Source organism: Mustela nigripes, chromosome 4 (genome assembly GCF_022355385.1).
Source record: "Mustela nigripes isolate SB6536 chromosome 4, MUSNIG.SB6536, whole genome shotgun sequence".
NCBI lineage: Eukaryota > Metazoa > Chordata > Mammalia > Carnivora > Mustelidae > Mustela > Mustela nigripes.
In genome coordinates this window covers 27,895,900-27,916,495 of record NC_081560.1, presented here as the reverse complement: position 1 = coordinate 27,916,495, position 20,596 = coordinate 27,895,900, and the positions used below count along the sequence as shown (strand labels likewise).

General features: G+C 37.3%; 1 protein-coding gene across 10 annotated transcripts in view; it reads right to left on the bottom strand.

The window, feature by feature from the left end:
* The window catches only part of CADPS2 (calcium dependent secretion activator 2), a 528,014-nt gene that overhangs the window by 300,522 nt on the left and 206,896 nt on the right, over nucleotides 1-20,596 (bottom strand). For all 10 annotated transcript variants that reach the window (XM_059396493.1, XM_059396490.1, XM_059396492.1 and 7 more), the window contains 2 exons: nucleotides 12,280-12,360; nucleotides 4,009-4,245 (listed from right to left, as the gene is read on the bottom strand). In XM_059396493.1, the coding sequence (XP_059252476.1) occupies nucleotides 4,009-4,245; nucleotides 12,280-12,360 (318 nt within the window). The remainder of the gene's footprint in view (nucleotides 1-4,008; nucleotides 4,246-12,279; nucleotides 12,361-20,596) is intronic.

Below are 20,596 nucleotides of genomic sequence, written 5' to 3'. Positions count from 1 at the left end.
CAAGATTAACAGCATCCATGCCATGTAGCTACAAAAATATCTACTAAAAACAGCATGTATTGATCATTTAATACATTATTAAAATCATTCCACTTTTCATTGAGTTGTGATATGAATCTCAAGGCAAAAGTTCTCCAAGAAGCCATCTTAAAAAAACTATCCTTCCTTTCACTCTTCAGCACAACAGAAGGGTTACATTTGTAAATACAAATGCCCATTTTCTTCCCCATGAAAATAATGGGAAACTAATCACTAAAAAAGAAAGGTCAAATTCAGAACCATTTTCCTTCCACAACCAAGACTTTTGGTATTTTATCACAGTGAAATGTATACCAACGCAGGAATAAAAATAAGGGCATAACAGAAAACAGACTAAGAGCTAATAGAGAGCAGTAACACCTTTCCTAGCTTCTGTAAGACATTCAAGGAAGTTAGAACAAAGCACTTCATCTTGTTGATGGAAAGTAAGCAAAAGGAGGTATGCATTCTTAATAAATCAACGTCGTTGTTAGTCATTTTGAAAGTCATTAGATCTTTATACAAATAAAACTAAGCAGAAGCTGAGACAAATGACTGACAGGATAACCATATCAATCACAAGCCAATTCCACAGGGACTTACCAACATGCTCAAAATGACTTAATAAAATTTTTGGAAGGTCACTTAAAATACGGGAAGCAATAGAATTGTGTATACATCATAAATGTAGATATCTTTAAGTTCATATGTGGGAATATGCTTACTTGCCCTGCATCTTTTTCTATAGTGTGTTCAGTAGTCAAAGTGCAAGAGAGAAGAAAGGAAGTACCTGCTTACCACTGTTTCTGTCACTCCTACAAACTACTGCAAACAGGACCTCTTGAAACACACAACTTGTGAAACAGTTTCCGAGTCCGCAAACTAATACTCCCGTCTGTGCTGGGAATGTTTTCTTCTGCAGAATTGCCACTTTCAAAAGAAGTAACTTCTGTTCTGAATCCATACATATAAATAAAATAACACAATTCTACAGATTTGATTTCCAAAAGGAATTAAAAAATATATATAGTTGGTCTCAATCTTTAATGATAAAGACAGCCAAGAATTCCGTGGACCATCAACCTATAGGACCTATTTCCAGTAACTGTTCCGACCAGTTCCCCACACCACCTGGTAAGGGAACATGGAAACCAGTCTCATTTCCATCTTCTCTTCCCCAATCTCTCTGCGACAGAATTAATAAAGATAAAATATGCAGAATTATTCTAGATGCAAAAAGAAGGGAGGCATGTCCAAAATATAAAACTTGGTACCATGCTTCTGAATGATGCATTGACCAGAGTTACATGGCACCGAGTCATGGGCAGGTTTGAGAAAATACAGCTGAGCTGTATGTGGGACATGGACTATCAGATAAAGAAGTGGTCACCTGCTTTGCCAACCTAATACCGATGAAAACTACGAAAAATCAGCTGTACTCATGCCAGTGACACCATCCCTCTTCAGACATGCGGACTCAACTTCACACATTAACCTTTGTCGTCCTCCCCTTACTCGAATATTCATATTCAATAACTGGCTTGTGGTTTTGCAGGTTAGCTTTGCTCTTGTTTTGTTATTCTCTCTGAAGCCTTCATCCACGGAAAGACCTAAAAGTCATCTTGTTGTGGCTACCTTCTGCCTTTTTATTTTTTTCACTGCTATTTCTTAATACCATCAAAGTCCCTAATTCAATCAGTATTTATCAAGTCAACTGTGTGCCAGGCAGTGTTTTAGGCCCTTTTGATACTTCAGCAAACAAAACAAGACTTTAACTTCCCGTAGCTTACCATTTAGTCGACTCTGTCAGATAATGAAAAATAAACAAACTGAATTAGGTGCGTTAGGTGGTAAGAGCTGTGGCAAAAATTCAGCTTGCTAAGAGAACAGGGTATGGTGAGACAAGCGAGCGGTCGGTAGCAATTTTAAAGAGGTGATAAAATTTCAACAGTTTTTCAGATCTGCACTTGCTCCCTAGACTCAGACTTCAGTTTGTAGAAAAAACCTTTCCCACTGGACCAATTTTAAGCCTGACTGACTAAATGTGAGACCCTGAAATTGGATTAACTGCTTGCCTTTCAGAACTTTCTTAGGTTGAGAAGCAAGGCTTAGATAATGGGCCAGGGATAATTATGGAGTTTAGCTAGGCTGAGGTCAAAGGCCCTGGGGACAGAGGGGGACCTCATCTGTTCTCTCAGGTGTCCACAGGTAAGCACTGTGTAGTCTGCATGGAATGTGACTTCATTTTGCTGTTGAACATACAACTCCTATTTATAATACCAGAAGTACATCACAGAAAACATCTCTATTATGCTATGGAAGGAAAACATCTGCCTTACATAGACATAGCAGTAGAGGACTATCAAAAACAATTTTACAAATAGGCAAGCTTCTCAGGCCATGCAAAATGAAGTTTTAACTCATTTTCTCTTCCTAACACCATTCTGTGGTTAACTGAGCAGCCTTGTTCCATACACTGGCAATAAAGGACTGAACAATTCATAGTTTCACACCAACGCTAACTCATTAGGTAATTTTATTTTCAATGGGGAAAAGAGTTCATAAAAGCCAGTTATTTATAATTTTGTTTAAAAACTTTTAAACAATAGAGAAGAAAGAAGGTGTTTTGAATGGTCTCCAGTTCTGCTGGTAGATTTATACATTACAAAAGTAATTTGCTTTACAAATTATACTGTAACAGATTTTATTTCATACAAAGACTTAAAAAAAAAATCACCTTGGCATTCTACACCTTGGTCAGTAGGAAAACAGATTTCTACATGTAAGATACTGTGTAGTTTTCCATTAAATATCTAAGATACTGAAGAGATTGGGAAGAAACCCAGAGTAACGGCAAAATCATTAGGTCATCCTAGAACAGAGTCTCAGGTCAGAAGAAAACCCATTTCTAACCTGATAGTAAATTTAATCTATTAACCTACAAAATAAATCATTAGCCTGGAAGGTAAGAGAGAGGCAGTTGGCTTATCCTCAAGCCTGAATTTATCTTAGAGTTGAACAGGTGGAATAAAGAACAAAAAGCACACACTTGCTTTTTCTGTTGCAAACTAAACAAGCCAAAAGACAGAAGTTATCAACAAAGAAATTTAAAACGGTGCCTCGTAAAACTCCATCAGTCAATCCACAAACTTCAGTAGTAGTACTGGGCACCAGCAAAGAGAATTTAACAAAGCAAGGAAGGAGTAACAAGCTTTCATTTTTGAGCGCGCTCTGAATTTAAGCTCGATATTGCAACTATATGTGTTTGTGCCATGTATAAACATGGATTAGCCCCAACACACAGATGAGCAAAGAAGAAATGTAATCATAAAAACAAAACAAACAAACAAAAAAAAAAACAACAACAGGTGGCTGTGCTGAGTCTGCATATTTGGTTTCTAGTGCATTATATAAAAGGGATAAAACTCAGCAGTCTGAGAGAACACAACTTTAAATGTGTGACATTTGTTCCTATTCTTTATACTATGTACTGTATCTATAATGGAACTGGACATCCTGGAAAGGAAGAATTCTCTCCTTATCATCTCCATGCACCCAATATTGTGTTTCAAAGCTGGCTGGTGAGATTTGATTCTAGAAAAATACCATCGGTAAAGTAGGTTAAAAACAAAGAGAACCAAAACCCTGCAAGCAATTTCCAAGTTACAGAGAATTCGGTTATGTGTTTAAATACTATTTCCACCCAAATGTGCTTTTACTGATAAACTTACACCAAGATAGTTAGCACAAAGACAAATTTTCTCAAAACTTACTATTTTATTATTTAATCCTGAAACTAGGATTATGTTTAAAGAACAATTGTATTAGTTTGCATTCACAACCAGATTGTCTAGCAAATGAAGAATAAGGTAACTTCTTCAAAATATATCACACTGCTTTCAGTTCACGAAGTTACCATGAAGGTGAGCAAAAATTATTCTGCAGTTTCATTTACGCTGTAAGAGGTGAGCAGGGGATCACATCACTTACCTCTAAGGTGAATGACAGCACCACATCTGACTTTGACAGCTGAATCTCATTCTCATCGCCTATGTCCAGAAATGCAGAATTCTGTGAACGTTTTAGTTTTTGTAATTTAAATTCCGGACCACCTTTTGAAACTGGAAGACTTTCCAAATTGGCCATTAGCAAATTCACTGAAGACCGCAACTCTTCTATATACATAGTCTCCATTTCTTTTGTTATAAATTTGGGGAAGTTTCTCTCCTTGAAAATAATTAAAAAAAAAAAAGTTACAAAAGTTACTATTTCAATTTTATCATAGAAGATTATACGATGTATATCTCTGATTGTCTTGGAAACTATGACATTCAACATAAAGGCAACTGCCCAGTTCTTCAGTCTCCAGGCTTTAAAATCACCAAATTATGTGTAAGAGTACATTACATCCTTTATTCAGAATCATTATGGAACAAAATAAGTAACATTTTCACATTAACTATTTTTGATAAGGTACTTGCTTAAGGAATAACTAAAAACCTACATGGAAGAAAATTTTTTTTTTTTTTTTAAGATTTTATTTATTTATTTGACAGAGAGAGATCACAAGTAGGCAGAGAGGCAGGCAGAGAGAGAGAGAGGAGGAAGCAGGCTCCCTGCTGAGCAGAGAGCCCGATGCGGGACTCGATCCCAGGACCCTGAGATCATGACCTGAGCCGAAGGCAGCGGCTTAACCCACTGAGCCACCCAGGCGCCCCAGCGTCTAGATCAATCTTAATTAGTCACTGTTAACTTTGAATTGCTTGGGGTAAACGGGTCGGTAAGGAAAATCCAGTATATGAATGTGTTTGCCTATTAGGAAACAAACATCACAAACATCTTTCTAATCACAAATATATATCAAGAGGATATCCTTTTTATAAGTAAGAATTCAAATTAAAAAACACCTAATAGCAATACGCTGAAAATTCTAGAATTAATTTTCACATGACACAAATGTAACCAGATCCCTTATGACCATAAATTCAGTTTTTTAGTAAAAGGTTTAGAAATTTTGGGGATGCCTGGATGGCTCAGTGGGTTAAAGCCTCTGCCTTCAGCTCAGGTCATGATCCCAGGATCCTGGGATGGAGCCCCGCATCAGGCTCTCTGCTCTGCAGGGAGCCTGCCTGCCCCCCGCCCCCCACCACCCCCGCCTGCCTCTCTGCCTACTTGTGATCTCTGTCAAATAAATAAATAAAATCTTAAAAAAAAAAAAAAGGTTTAGAAATTTTTATGTTAAAAGCAAAAGGCCAACTTATAAATAAAGCTACACCTGAAAAAGAATAACATCAATCTAGAAGATTGATGTTATATCAATCTAGAAGATTCATTTTTCTTTCTGAACTATATGAGCAATGCCATTTGGTCCTTGGATCTCTGTAATCAGATTTTGGTTTCTTTCAACTCGATGAGAAGGACATTCCAAATACTGAGATTTAAAAAAATACGGACAGATATTGGCAAATTGCCCTTAAAGCAGATGATAACCAATGACATTCTTACCAACAGCAAAAGCAGGCTTTCTCCTACTATTGGTTCTTTCTTAATCTTTGGAAACTTGGCATTGGGCCTCTCATTAAAGAAAGTTTATAGCTTTATGATATGAAGTAGGACATCACGTGTCAGCTTATTTGTACAAAACTGGCTGGGAATGAAAGCCTAAAGCAGCCACCTTGCAAATGACTGCTTAATGCTCCAGGAAAATTAGTACCTTTCTCTTAGTTTCCCTTGGCATCATTCGAAGCGTAACCTAAGAAATCCCTGTCTCTGGGATGACAGGAACACATCCCAAGTGCTCTCGTCGACCTGCACCTAACCTGTAACTCACTTCCACCTGTTTGCTCATAGGCTGGAAAGCAACATCTGGTACCACTTCACAAATCAGTCCCAGAGTCTCAGGCCACCTGTTTTCTTCTCCCCGAATATAACCGGCACCTATTTCTTTTAACATAATTTACATATAATCAATATTAAAACTGCGTATTTATTATCACATAGTAATTGAGTATCCACATTCATAATTAAGTTTCTTAAGGAAGACTCCTAAGTATCCTTTTAACATTCCTCTAGAGTTTGAAGCAACATTCCAAAAAAGTTTGCAACCTCAGAAAAAACACCTAACCAGTTACAGAATACCTTGGTTTCCTTTCCGGGGGCGGGGGGTAGGGGGTGGGGGGAGGGGAGGAAACAAAAAAAAAAGCAATGTTTTGGAATGGTTTCTCAGAGCATGCAAGAGAAAAAAAAAACAAGCAAAATAAGCTATAAAAAGATTTTTATATTTATGCACTGTCTTTATTTTTGTATTTAAATTCAATCAGCCAACATACAGTATATCTTTAGTTTTTCGTGTTTTTTTCTTTTTAAAAAGGATTTAATTCATTTGCGAGACAGAGAAAAGCATGAGCAGGGAGAAGGGCAGAGGGAAAAGCAGGCTTCCCACCGAGCAGGGAGCCCAGTGTGGGGCTGATCTCAGGACAGGAGCTTAAGGCAGATGCTTAACCAACTGAGCCACCGAGGCGCCCCCAAGTGCATAATTTTCCTTAGTTTTTGACATAATGTTCAAGGATTCACTGAACATACATGCTGTGTATAACACCCAGGGTATGTACTGACTTTAAAAGCTGTTATGAAAAGTATCCAAAACTCAAAAATAAGGCAAAAAGGTGAGGGGGTAGGTCCTTGCAATGTCCTACAGGGGCCAAGAGCATCCAAGGGTCATCTGAGGAAATATACTTAATTTACTGTTTATTGATTCAAGGTCCCAAACAGTCAAGTTACACGTTACCTTACAGAATTTTGTCTGGAAAAGATGCAAATAATGTGTGTCTGCTGAATAAGATAATCCAATGGTTATAGTTTAAAACCTTGTTGGAAACTGACCACTTTTAGATCTAATCCAGGAATCTTATTTTAACCTTTTCTAAAAACACCTAATTTTGATACGCTCTTTGGATTAGTTTTAACATGTAACTAGTTTGCTCATTCTTCATGCACTGAATGAAATCTTTATTGTGTGTTTATATTTGTAGGAGTCATAATTTTGCCTTTTTAAAATTTTTACTTTATCAAAGCAAAAAAAATATGTTTGAAAATATGTTTGGACGCACTAATTTTTTTTCCAAAATTTTAAGCTTACTTAGCATTAGCACATAAAGAGTCCAATTCTTATTTAGTTTTAGTTAAAAACATGTCACTCGCCATCACTGTTCAAGGAGGAGACTGGCAGGAATCACCAAAATTGATAGTCTTATTGGCACTTTCCAACTTTTCAAGAAATAGACTGTACTCAGTTTTCTTCCTCTCTGGGGGAAAGGACAGACAACTCTGCTTTAAAGCTCTGAGGTTTATTAATAGTATTTCAACTTTATTTAGCCCGCTTATGTTGCCTCTTTCTTGGAAACAAAAATCAACCGTACTTCAGGCAACTATACATGTTAAATTTAATCTTTTAAATTAGAACAGACTCAGAAATAGGGTTATCCTCTAGTTTAACTGTGAGTTGTTCTTATAAACCATGGTTTGAATATTCTAATTTATTCGCTCATTAGTGGTCCTAAAGCATTATATACATGAAAATGTTAAAAAAAAGAAAGAAAGAAAGAAAGAAAGAAAAAGAAAATATTTTCTCCATAAAGAAAAAATTCTCACCATTCAAATTTAGTCCCTTTTTAAGTGCTCCTAACCTTCCACTAGATGAAGCCTTGACCAGACTGGTAGGTGGAAGATGGGGACAGCTGTCAGACTCTAGAAATACTCTGAAGACAAATGCAAATGGATTTCCTAATAAATCCGTCATGAGGCACGAGAAAAAGAAGAGAGTCAGGGATGATACCAAGTTTTTTTTTGGTGTAACTGACAAAGCAGTACTGCCAAGAAAGAACTGGCCTAACCTGACTTCTTCACTGAAAATTTTAAGCACCCTCCGTTCCTCCTGCACTCCTGATTCCCTCTTGTCTTTATTTTCCAAAATAGCAAATGATCACCTTCCATAATTCAGTTATATGGAACATTCTTTTCTTATTATTGGCTCTACCAAATGCAAGCTCTACCAGGGCATGGCAGAAATATTTTTGTCTGGTTTTATCCCAAGACAACTACACACTTGTCTGGATGTATTCTAAGTGCCTACAACATTGCCAGGTTATTTTAGGAGGTGTTCAATAAACATTTATTCATTGAATTTATAGATAGAAAAATTCAGGCTCCAAGAAGTTAAATAAACTTGCCTAATGTTCTATATCTAAGGAAACAGCAATCACGGATTTGCCTACACGTTTTTCTGGCCCAGTCCACATTTTTCCTATGACTTCCTAATAATTATGCCTTGGCTAAAGCATTAAAGTCAATACTTCTATCCTTTGAAAAAGATTTCTGCCCTGGGGCTTTGTTGTTATTATATTGTGCTATGAAGTATGATAGGAAGTGCTACTGATTACAAATTATTAAGGGGCCACACTTCTGGATTTATCAGACTGAAGGGGCAGCGGGGCCCAAGACAGCAAAGTCCAAAGACCAGGTTTTCGAGGCCAGCCTCCACCATGTTATTTGTTATGTAATCTTGAAGTCAGTAATCTTCCCTAAATCTCAATCTCCTAGTCTATACAATAGACTCATTCTGTCCTCTGTCCTTGTGGGTTCATAGGATTATTATAAGAATATAATGCAACAAGATCAGTAAATTATAATTAGCTTTATGAATATTTTATGCTGATGGCTTACAATTGGTGAAACTGAGTTAGAAAGCAATTAAACATGTATTATCTCCTATGTGAATATATTCACCAAAAGCCATCTTATGTTTGGTGCCTTTTTTCCCCTTCCAATTCCACTGGCTTCACTTCCTTCTCCACACTTCTTTAAACGTATCAGTGTTTGTGATGAAACCACTGGGGTGTGGTCAAAGTCTCTGTCTGTGCATCACTGATCCTTCCCTCTCAAGTCTGGAGGTTATAAACCCACACTCTCCTCCCAGGCATGAACTTGAGACACCCAAGACTCTCCCTCATGTTTCATTACCCTCCAGAAATTCATCTAAACTTTATTCTAAAGCAGCACATTTTCAGCCAGGATCTTAGAGAAACAAATCCAACTCAAACAATGTGCATAAACTCAGTACCTATATCTATATACATCTAGAAAATCTACAAATGTGGATCGCAGACCCAGAGACCTGCCCCCACAGGGTCTGCAACATCTCTCTGGATGCTCTCCCAGTCTCAGGTCTTCAAAAAAAACAAATGTTTTTCCAGCCAGTTCTCCAGTTCATATTGGGGAAAGTGTTTTTTTTTCCTCTCTAAAGCTTCCAATAGCCTTAACCTACTTGACTTCCACTATAAATTTGACACTTGAATCTCCACAGTTCTTAGTGCCTCTCCAGATATCCAGAGGATAGTAACATGGCATGTTGTCCTCTGAACCACTGTCCTATGTGTGAATATAACTCTTTAGCCCCTAATTCATATCACTGTTGGTCTTTATTCATCTGGAAATTCCTCTTCATCTATCTCTGCCTTAGTTCTCACAACTTACTATCATCTCTGCTACCTTAATTTCTCATTTTCTCGACTTTCCTGCTTATCTCCAGTTTTTCAATAATTTCCCTTTTTAAAATTTAATATACTTCTAGATAACACAGTATTAGCTTCTTAAAACTTACGCATTATTCATAAACACATTTTTCCTTGCAAAACCAGAAATATTTCAATTGTTAAAATCAGCATGGGACGTATGTTCTTCTCAATGGCTGGAAAGTTCAATACCTTGATTTGGGAGATGGTTAACAAGGACAATGTACACATACATTCACTGAGCTGTAAACTAAGTATCTGTATACTTCACTATACACATTATACCTAAAAAGAAATGATGAAATTTCCCTCAAAAGGGAGGATTCTTCAGAAAGATGGAGGGAAGTAAAGGAAGAGTCCAAATATTCAAAGTTTTGATTAGCAGAAGGGAAAAAAAAAAAAAGAAGACATATCTCAGATTAACAGCATTATAACCTCAAGTCTATTGGGAAAGATAATTTTCTTTTACCACTATTAAATCAATGCATCAATTTACTAAAGAATGATGCAAATAATAAAGTTCCATGTACTCTAAGAAATCTTAAGCATTAAGAAGAATAAGTTCGAATTGTTATAATGTCTATACTGCCTAAAGCCATCTATACTTTCAATGCCATCCCAGTCAAAATTCCACTGGCATTTTTCAAGGAGCTGAACAAACAATCCTAAAATTTGTATGGAACCAGAAGGGACCCCACACTAAGGAAATGTTGAAAAAGAAAAAACTGGGGATATCATTGCCTGATTTCAAGCTTTAATATAAAGCTATGATCACCAAGACAGCATAGTACTGGCACAAAAACAGACAGACCAGTGGAATAGAGTAGAGAGCCCAGATATGGGCCCTCAACAATATGGTTAAATAATCTTTAACAAAGTAGGAAAAAATATACAGTGGAAAAAAGACAGTCTCTTCAATAAATGGTGCTGGGATAATTGGACAGGTACATGTAGAAGAATGAAATTGACCATTCTCTTATACCATACACAAAGATAAACTCAAAATGGATAAAAGACCTCAAAGTGAGGCAGGAATCTATCAAAATCCTAGAGGAGAACATAGGCATAATCACTTCAACAATGGCCACAGCAACTTCTTTCAAGACATGTCTCCAAAGGCAAAGGAAACAAAAGTGAAAATGAACTTTTGGGACTTCATCAAGATCAAAAACTTCTGCACAGCAAATGAAACAGTCAACAAAACAAAGAGGCAACCCATGGAATGGGAGGAGATATTTCAAATGACACTACAGGCAAAGGGCTGATATCCAAGATCTATAAAGAACTCCTCAAACTCAACACACACAAAACATATAATTATGTCAAAAAGTGGGCAGAAGACATGAACAGACAATTCTCCAAAGAAGACATACAAATGGCTAACAGACACATGAAAAAATGTTCATCATCATTAGCCATCAGGGAGATTCAAATCAAAACCACACTGAGATACCTTACACCAGGCAGGATGGCAAAAATCAACAAGACAGTAAACAACATGTGTTGGAGAGGATGAGGAGAAAAGGGAACCCTCTTACACTATCAGTGGGAATGCAAGTTGGTGCAGCCACTTTGGAAAATAGTGTGAAGATTCCTTAAGAAGTTAAAATTGAGCTTCCGTATGACCCTACAATTGCACTACTTTGGGCTATTTACCCCAAAGACACAGATGTAGTGAAAAGAAGGGCCATCTGTACCCCAATGTTCATAGCAGCAATGGCCATAGTTGCCAAACTATGGAAAGAACCAAGATGTCCTTCAACGAATGAATGGATAAAGATATGGTCCATATATACAATGAAGTATTATGCTTCCATCAGAAAGAATGAATACCCAACTTTTGTATCAACATGAATGGGAATGGGGGAGATTACGCTGAGTGAAAAAAGTCAAGCAGAGTCAATTATATGGTTTCACTTACTTGTGGAACATAAGGAATAACATGGAGGACATTGGGAGATGGAAAGAAGTGAGTTGGGAAAAACTGGAGGGGGAGGTGAACCACGAGAGACTGGGACTCTGAGAAGCAAACTGAGGGTTTGGGAGGGGAGGAGAGTGGGGGGGTTGGGTGAGCCTGGTGGTGGGTATCACGGAAGGCACGTATTGCATAGAGTACTGGGTGTGGCACATAAACAATGAATGCTGGAACACTAAAAAGAAATAAAATAACATGGAAAAAAAGGAGAATATGTTTGAAATTTATTCCTGTTACATAGAAACATGTGACTGTACAAATAAAGTATACTGGACACACTACCTGTGAAAGTCTTTTACTAGAAACTTCAGTTAGATTTTTCATCCATTCAAATATTAGTTGACCCCACTATATGCCAAGCACCATGTTAGATAGCTTGGAATACGTGATTTTGCAGAGACAAAATTTTACTCCCTGATTAGGTTATATTTAGCACAATATTAAAATTCTTTTAAATCTGGTCATTAGAGAAATTCAGGCATCGCTTTCAGAATAATCTACAAATGTTATTGAGTTTAAACATGTTCTATGTGTAAGAAAGGATGTGTAAAATAGAAAATACGCTCCATTTAGATAATATGCACTCTGATATTTGGGCTTAAGGAGCATGCACACAGAGAAGAAAATGACAGAATTATACTATCTATACAGAACTTTTTCAGCTCACAGAAATAGGAGTAAAAAGAAATGTACAGGATGTCAAAGTTAATAATTTACCTTTGCCATTTTCTCTGCCAGCTGTAAACGACCATCAAGTTCCCTCCTGATCTGGGCTGCTTGTTCATCTGCGTTATCCAGCTTTAAAAACAGAAATTATACATAAGTGATTACTAAATGACAGTGACTTACAGATTAAAGCAAAGATTTAAGGACTCAATTGTTTTTAATAAATTCCCTCAGCTACTTATTGAGAATACAGAATGATACTTAATTAGATTGGCAGTCCAATTAAATTTCTTGGGCACTTTTCATTTTGGTTTTGTTCACCAAAAAAACGTTGTTAAACTGCTAATGGTAATAGCTCAGTTTATCAAAAATCTAATTATAATAATTCCTGGTCCAGCCTCTCCACAACAACTCTAAAACCAGGAAGTCCTTATTTCCTTGAAATTACAGTAAATTGTCTGGAAGCTTTTTCAGTCCATCCCTCTGTCCTTGTGAAGGACAGTCCTGAGTAGTTCCAGATAGATAAATATCTTGTTTTGTTCTTTCAGATTTCCAGAGTGGTGAGATACTGAATAATGTTCTACTTCTTTGTCCTTTCGAAAACATTCCCTTCATTTTCATAACAAGTTTGTGTGTTCGTGCTAAGTGATTGAAGTATTATTTGATTAACTGATAGAACTTCCTACCATTTAAATCTTCATATTCTCCTCATTCTAGTATCAAAAGCTTCATGCTATCAAGAGACCTTCCACTCTCTTACAGATTGGCACCATATTTGAGTTCCATTCTCTTCTGCTAAATTTCATTGAAAGTAGGAGAAGCCTGCTACCAACATTTTTAAAGATGTTTACATGGAAAATTATTTTCACTGATCCAGTGAAATAATCCTTTTCTTGTATAATTTCTTTGAACTTTTCCTTATGATTCCCTTCTCTTCAACAATTCATAATCAATTTCCTTTACTAGCTCACCATAAAAACTGCTAAACTGAGGAGGTCCTATGAACCATGCACTGTGTGGGATGTACTGGGTGGGCTACAAATGTTTCTCTGGACTTCAATTCCTTTTCCTTTCTTACTTCCATCATAAAGTAACCTGGACCACAAAATACAGGTGCTATAATAAAGGTCCACCTGAAGACTGGATTAATACCGAGTACAACATTAAACACCCAGGAGAATACAGATTAACTTTTCTATTTCCTGAAGAACTTTAAATTGACCAGATTGCATTCTTGAAAGCAAAAAAAAAAAAAAAAAAAAAAAAGTCTGAAAAAAATGAGTAGGGGCAATGCAGGTCAACAGGCTAGTAGGATCAGGACATATATAGTCAAGAAATGGGGAAAGGTGTTCTAGTAAAAGAGCACCCGGGGGCGCCTGGGTGGCTCAGTGGGTTAAATAAATAAAGCCTCTGCCTCCGGCTCTGGTCATGATCCCAGGGTCCTGGGATTGAGCCCCCCACCCGGCTCTCTGCTCAGCCAGGAAGCCTGCTTCCTCCTCTCTCACTGCCTGCCTCTCTGCCTATTTGTGATCTCAGTCTGTCAAATAAATAAATAAAATCTTTAAAAAAATTTTTTTAAAAAAACACCAGGACTTTAGAGATGAGATGAGATGATAGAAATGATAGATATTGGGGGGGGGGCAGCGGAAGGTACATGGGAGATGGGGCTGGAGAGAGGTCAGCTACTTCATAAACTACTCTTCACAGCCACATTAGGGCATCTAGAGTTGATTCCCACAACAACAGGATTTCACTGAGAGATTTTAAATAGGATTTTGGAAAGATCACTCTGTCTCCAGCACAAACAACAGGTTAGAAGAATGTAGAAAGTCTGATATTTATTCATTAGAAAAGCAGATCTGGGGTTCTCTTCTAAAAAAAAAAAATGTTTCCAGGTTGATTAAAAAAATCAAATTCATTTAAAAACAAATTTTAAAAAAGCCAAGATTTTTAAAAAAGGTTTTATTGATTTATTTGAGAAAGAGCACCAGAGTGTGCATGGGAGAGCTGAGGAGGGGGGCACTGCAGAGGGAGACTGAGCAGGACACTCCCTGCTGAGCAGGGAGCCCCAAGTGGGGCTCAACCCCAGGACATTAGGATAATGACCTGAGCCGAAGGCAGATGCTTAACGGATTGAGCCACCCAGGTGCCCCTACCCAAAATTTTCTTAAAACTAAATCACTAGTAAATAATTTTTTATGTCATCTCAAGAACAAACACAATTTAATTAACAGGATGCGAAGTAAAAGAAACAAAGTTTCTCTTCACTGTGTTCAAAGTCAAAATGATTTCCATTAAAAACTAACAAAAGTGTTAAAGAATGTGTGGCATATTTGTTCCAGGTAACTGAAATCAAAGTCCTAAAAGCAAAAATTATGTTTAGTAACCTGTAATTACAATACTTCAAATACACTAAAATAATAAGGAATATGATCTCATCTTTGCTTAAATGCTGATAAATATCTTTCCACAGAAAAATTAAAGTGGTTATGTGCATGCATGTGCATTTAAGGAGTTCTAATTCCAGTAAGAACTAGTATTTAACATCTTAAAACAGGTCATAGTTCAAATTCACAAAACACTATTTAACATCTTCAATAGGTATATCTTCATATTAACAGCTCTTAATATTAAGTGAAGTTATTTGACTCACTGCTGGGTTTTTAAGCATTTTCTTTGTAAGAGACATTTCCTACTACTTCTAAAAAAATATGCATACCCTAACTGCATTTGTCTGAAAAAATGCAGGCCGAGAAAAGCAGAGCCTTGTGGCACCAAATGACCTCTGAATAGCCTTCTCTCAATAAAATTAAATTTTCAAAAAGAAAATTAAATTTTCAGAGATTGAAAGCTTACTAAGTTTGCTGACTACTGGTATGACTTTGTGAAACTAGAATTGCATACTTTCAAACATGTCGAAAAAAAATGAAAAGCTAATACAGTAAAGAAAATAATTTATTTTTTATCCTTGTGTACTGTAACACTAGATAAACTTGAAGGAGGTAAATCCGTTGGTTAACTTTTTTTTTTACTTGTAAGAATGTTAATGTCCCATTTTTGCTTTTTTGGTTTGGTTTAGAGATTTATTATTTGAGAGAGAAAGTTGCATTCACAAGCAGGAGGGGGAGAAGAAGAGAGAATCTCATGCAGACTCTGCTGAGCACAGAGCTGCATCTGTCGTTCAATGTCATGACACCGAGGTCATGACCTAAGTTGAAGCCAAGAATGGTGCTTAACCAATTATCTCACTCAGGCACCCCTTGTTTTCTTGAGTGTTTACCTTTGTTTTTAAATTAACGGAAAGCTTATATAATTGTTTTCTTAAGAGTTGACTTCTCAATTGAAATTAGTTTCACGTGCAGTTTTAAGAAACAGATACACCCATTACAACTGCCTAGTGTCTCCGATGGCAGCATTTTATAAAACTATAATTGTATCACAACCGGGATCCTGACTTTGATATAATCATCCATCTTATCCAGAGTTTCTCAGTTTTATGCTTATTCATTTGTTTTATTTATGTAAATTCAATTCATATATTCACCACTACAGTCAAAACACGAATATTTTTTTTTAAAGATTTTTATTTATTTATTTGACAGAGAGAGATCACAAGCAGGTGGGGAGGCAGGCAGAGAGAGAGGAGGGAAGCTGAGCAGAGCGCCCGACGCGGGGCTCGATGCCAGGACCCCGGGATCATGACCCGAGCTGAAGGCAGAGGCTTAACCCACTGAGCCACCCAGATGCCCCAAAACACTGGAATATTTTTTAAGATTTGAGAGAGAGCGAAGATGCGCATGCACGTGAGCATGTGTGAGTGGGGGAGGGACTCAGTCAGACTTCCCTGCTGAGCACAGAGCCTGACATGGGGCCCTGGGACCATGACTTAAGCCTAAACCAAGATCCCCAACCGACTGAGCCACCCTGGTGCCCCAAAACACTGAGGAGTTTTAACACTATATATTGCTCTTTTATAACCACACCCACCTCCCTCCAGCCCCCTATTGGTTAGTTTTAATAATGCACTGCTCTTCAAAATGTTTAAAAACAGGGGCACCTGGCTGGCTCAGTGGGTTAAGCCTCTGTCTTCAGCTCGGGTCATGATCCCAGGGTCCTAGGATTGAGCCCCACACTGGGCTCTCTGCTCAGCAGGAAGCCTGCTTCTTCCTCTCCCTCCCTCTCTCTCTGCCTGCCTCTCTGCCTACTTGTGATCTCTGTCAAATAAATAAATAAAATCTTTTTTAAAAAATGTTTAAAAATAAATTCTAATAAGGCAAATGAATTTTCCATTTTGAAGCTAGAGATGTGCTCCCATGAGAGGTTAACATTTGTAAATATTGGATGGGGTTCTCGGACTTCTTAATCCACAGGTTCATCACCTGGGTGCTCTCCTAAAATCACATGGTCATAAATACCATGTATCTATAGCTCCAACCCTTCGGAAGAGTTTGACTTATGCTTCCAACTGCTTATTTACCATTTCAGTTTGCATGAGGACAAACAAGCCCCAAATGCAATCCTGTCTTCCAGATCCCCATACCAATCATTCCTTCAATGAATTATGCTATGTCATTAACAGCAATCTATTCATCCAGCTGCTCGAGCCCAAAACCTAGGGGTCATCTTTGGCCTTTTCCCTCACAGCCCACGTCCAATCCAATCTCGAGTCATGGAGAGTGAAATCTAGATCATGTTAAGCAGACCAGAATTCAGGTACTCTGATTTCTTGGCCAGGACTCTAGTCTCTTGGGAGGGTGGAGTGGAGGCTCTTCCTGGCCACTTCAAGTAGACCTCCTTTCACCAGAGGAGTTGTACATATGGTTATGGTACAAGCAATGCTTATTTCTTTTCTGAACCCTCCAGAGACTTGGGTTTTCACACCACTTCCTCCACCTCTCCCTCCTCAAAATAAGTAAGTAAAGTCTGGAAGATGGTTCACAGATGTGGGACATCAGATTTTAAAATGCTGGGTAACACATCTGTTGCTAATGTCTCATTTGGGGTAGGAGATAAAGAAAATGGAGATACACGGACACTGGAGTCCATGGTAGGGCCCAGACACAAGCCTCACTCTATGGGGACAACTTCATTTTCTTTAAATTCTTGATTTCAACACATTGTGACAATAGATTACTTACTTCACAGATGTCCTTTCCTGGCACAGAGCATTTTCCAGGTCTTTTAAAGAGGATTATTCAACCCTGACCATAACAGATGCCCAAATGTATTTTTATTCTCTGCAATGCCCCCTAGTATCCATTGCACAGAGCATTTTCAATTATCAATTAAAAATTATCAATTTCAATTACCACTTCAGAATCAATTATGACTTCAATTATCAAGATATTTTTCCCGACTGACAAATATTTAAAATAAGAAATGTACTTTTATTTTCCTCCTCTTCATTACATAGGAAGTACAGTTTCCACATTCAAAATCCCGTCACAGGATGTTTTTCATGTCTTTTAAAAAGAGTCAATGGTCAGGGCCATAACAGATGCCCAAATGTATCTTTATTCTCTGCAATGCCTCTAGTATCTACTATACAAAGCATTTTTAATTATCAGTTGGAAAATTATCAATTTCAGTAACCACTTCAAAAATCATTAATTGTCATATTAAAAATCAGTGACTTCAATGATGAAAATATTCCACTACTTTGACAAATTTTTAATACAGAAATACTTTTTCCTCCTGTTCTTTACATGGGGCTTGTGGTTTCCACATTTAAAATTTTCTATGCTATGGAGCTCTTAACCTGGACCTTTGGGAATCTGAACCACTCAAGTTGTGAGCAAAATTTTGTGGAGTTATGCATTTTTTCCCTTGGGGAATGCTTTGAGTTTCATAGCTCAAAAGGGTGGCAACTCCCTAACTCAAGAAGAACCACACCATGGGGAAATCTTTCCAGAAGCCTCTATCCATTTCTTCTAGAAGAGGCTATGTTTCTTTTTAAAACATAAACCATGGAAGATGGTCACCTCAGACCTACACATCATTGACCTTACTCCATACAGCAATTTGTTAAATATTTGTAAAGGGACACTAAGACAAAGGCTCTCAACAGTGTTGGCAATGGTCTGGTTATTTTACTATTCACCCTTTCTTACACTGACCATGCAGCAACCACTCTAAAGGCTCTTCAGTAGCTGTAAAAGTAAGAGCCTTCTAAGAGCTTATACTTTATTTCAAAAATAACTGAAAATAGTACACAGAACAGGATGGAATTGCCACAAGAAAGCTACTGATCAGGTGCTGTAAGAATTCAGTGATGGAAGAGATAGGGTTCCCTGGTTGATTACATCATGATGGCTTTGCAAAGAGGGAAATACTAAAAAAAAATGGACTTGGAGGAATAGAGAAAATGCTGACCTGATGCAGCAGCCTTTGGGTCTGGACTTGCAAATCTCCAACCCTAGACTTTCCCGCCACATCCCCCACATCCCCCTCACATCACTGGAAACAAGCTCCAAGAGGCCACAGGGATGAGCAAATCCCTCTACAGAAGGGTTCAGGTGGACTAAAAGCCTATGTGGTATTCAACTCTCTTACAGTTAACGAAAATTTTAAACAGCATAAAGATAACTTTACCACATTGCACCCAACACCTCCAATTTTATAACTAGTGATATTTTTCCAATGCTTTAAAAACTACAAATATCAAATACTTGAATCATTAAATTTGCTCTTATCTTTAAAAAAAAAAGATAATTTATAAAAAGCACTTTTCACAGCACTGTTTAGCATCATTACCCTCTCTCGTTAATCTATTTTCTAGAACCAGAATAACTGTATTAACATTGTCAATCACTGAAAAAAGGAATTAATAGCTATTTTTCCATTATGACGCCTTCATACGTGCCGACCTCACTCTATTAAGTTCTTCTTTTTCCCACTGAAGAAATTAGTTTTTCCTCTGACTTCACACTCCAATTATGGTATATTTCTTTTCAAACATATTATATTCTGTCATTTTCTTGTAATACTCATCTTTATTCTTTAGTATGAAAAAGGCAACTAGACTAGGATTTGTTTATAAACAGTGTTTTCCCTGAGATTAGTTCATATGCTGGTCTACTGTATTTATATTATCTATAAATCTGGTCATTTACAAATAATATATCATAAGAAGTAACTGGCACAAACCTAATACTGATTCCAAAAGAAGACTTCAACCAACACTTATCATATATTTCTAGTAGCCAAGAGTTTGAGAGTAGCAAATATATATGAATTTAGCAACAGAACCTAAAACCACTGATCAAACGCTTTAAGTGTTAAATTAATCTACTTCACCAATAAGTTAATTCTCTATTATTACTTGAACCACAATTTATCATAAAAATAGAGCCTAACTCTACCCCACTGATTATTTCTGCTCTGTTTTCTATGCTGCCTTCCCATCCCCATATTACAAACACACACACAAGTCCTTGGCAGAGTATCTCCAGTTATTTCTCAAAACAATGTTTTAAATCAGTACCTACCAGTGGCCTTTCTCCTGAGTTCCAGCTCTCCAACTGAAGGCAAGGCCTTTCCTTTCAGGCACCCACAAAGCCCTCACATTAAAAGTGAACCTGTTTTTATTTTTTTGTTTTTTTTTTTTTTAAGCATCCACTCCTCATCATGACTCCCTATTTCTACATATTGTTCTCACTATCCTTGGTCAGTCTACAATCTCAGAGGAGGGAGGGAGGTAAGGAAAAAGAAAGGTGATGAGGAATTAAATGAATAAATGAACATGAATAAAGAGAATGATACCCAAACACCTTTAGTATTCTGGTCCTCCCAAATTTCATTCCATTCTCTTTCCAATCTCTTGGATAATTCCATTATCTGTACAGATTTGTTGTTCAATGTTTACTGAAGATGTTACATTTTCCCAGTCATGCATTTTGCTTGTGTTCCTTCTGCCTGGGACACTCTTCTTACCCTACCCTCACTGTCTCGATCAATCTCCAAATCTGAGATTGCTTAACCAATCATTCAATAATAAAACAGGTATCATCTGCTGATCTATCTTTCACAGTTTCCTCTTATCGTTGAACTTCAGACATTTATGACCTCTACTTCAACCTGCAATGTAGGTCCCCTGCCAGCTCAGCCTACCCTATCAAAAGGAGTAAAACAAATCCATCTTGAATGGTGGAATTCACATAACTGGTCTCAATTTTAATGCAAATATAAAGAATAATTATAAGGCTCTTGGACCCTAACATCCCCTCCAAGCTGATCCACCTTGTATGAGTCAATCTCCCTCATAAAACAAAAACCCCATTTCTCCCTTTTAATGCAAATATAAAGAATAATTATAAGGCTCTTGGACCCTAACATCCCCTCCAAGCTGATCCACCTTGTATGAGTCAAT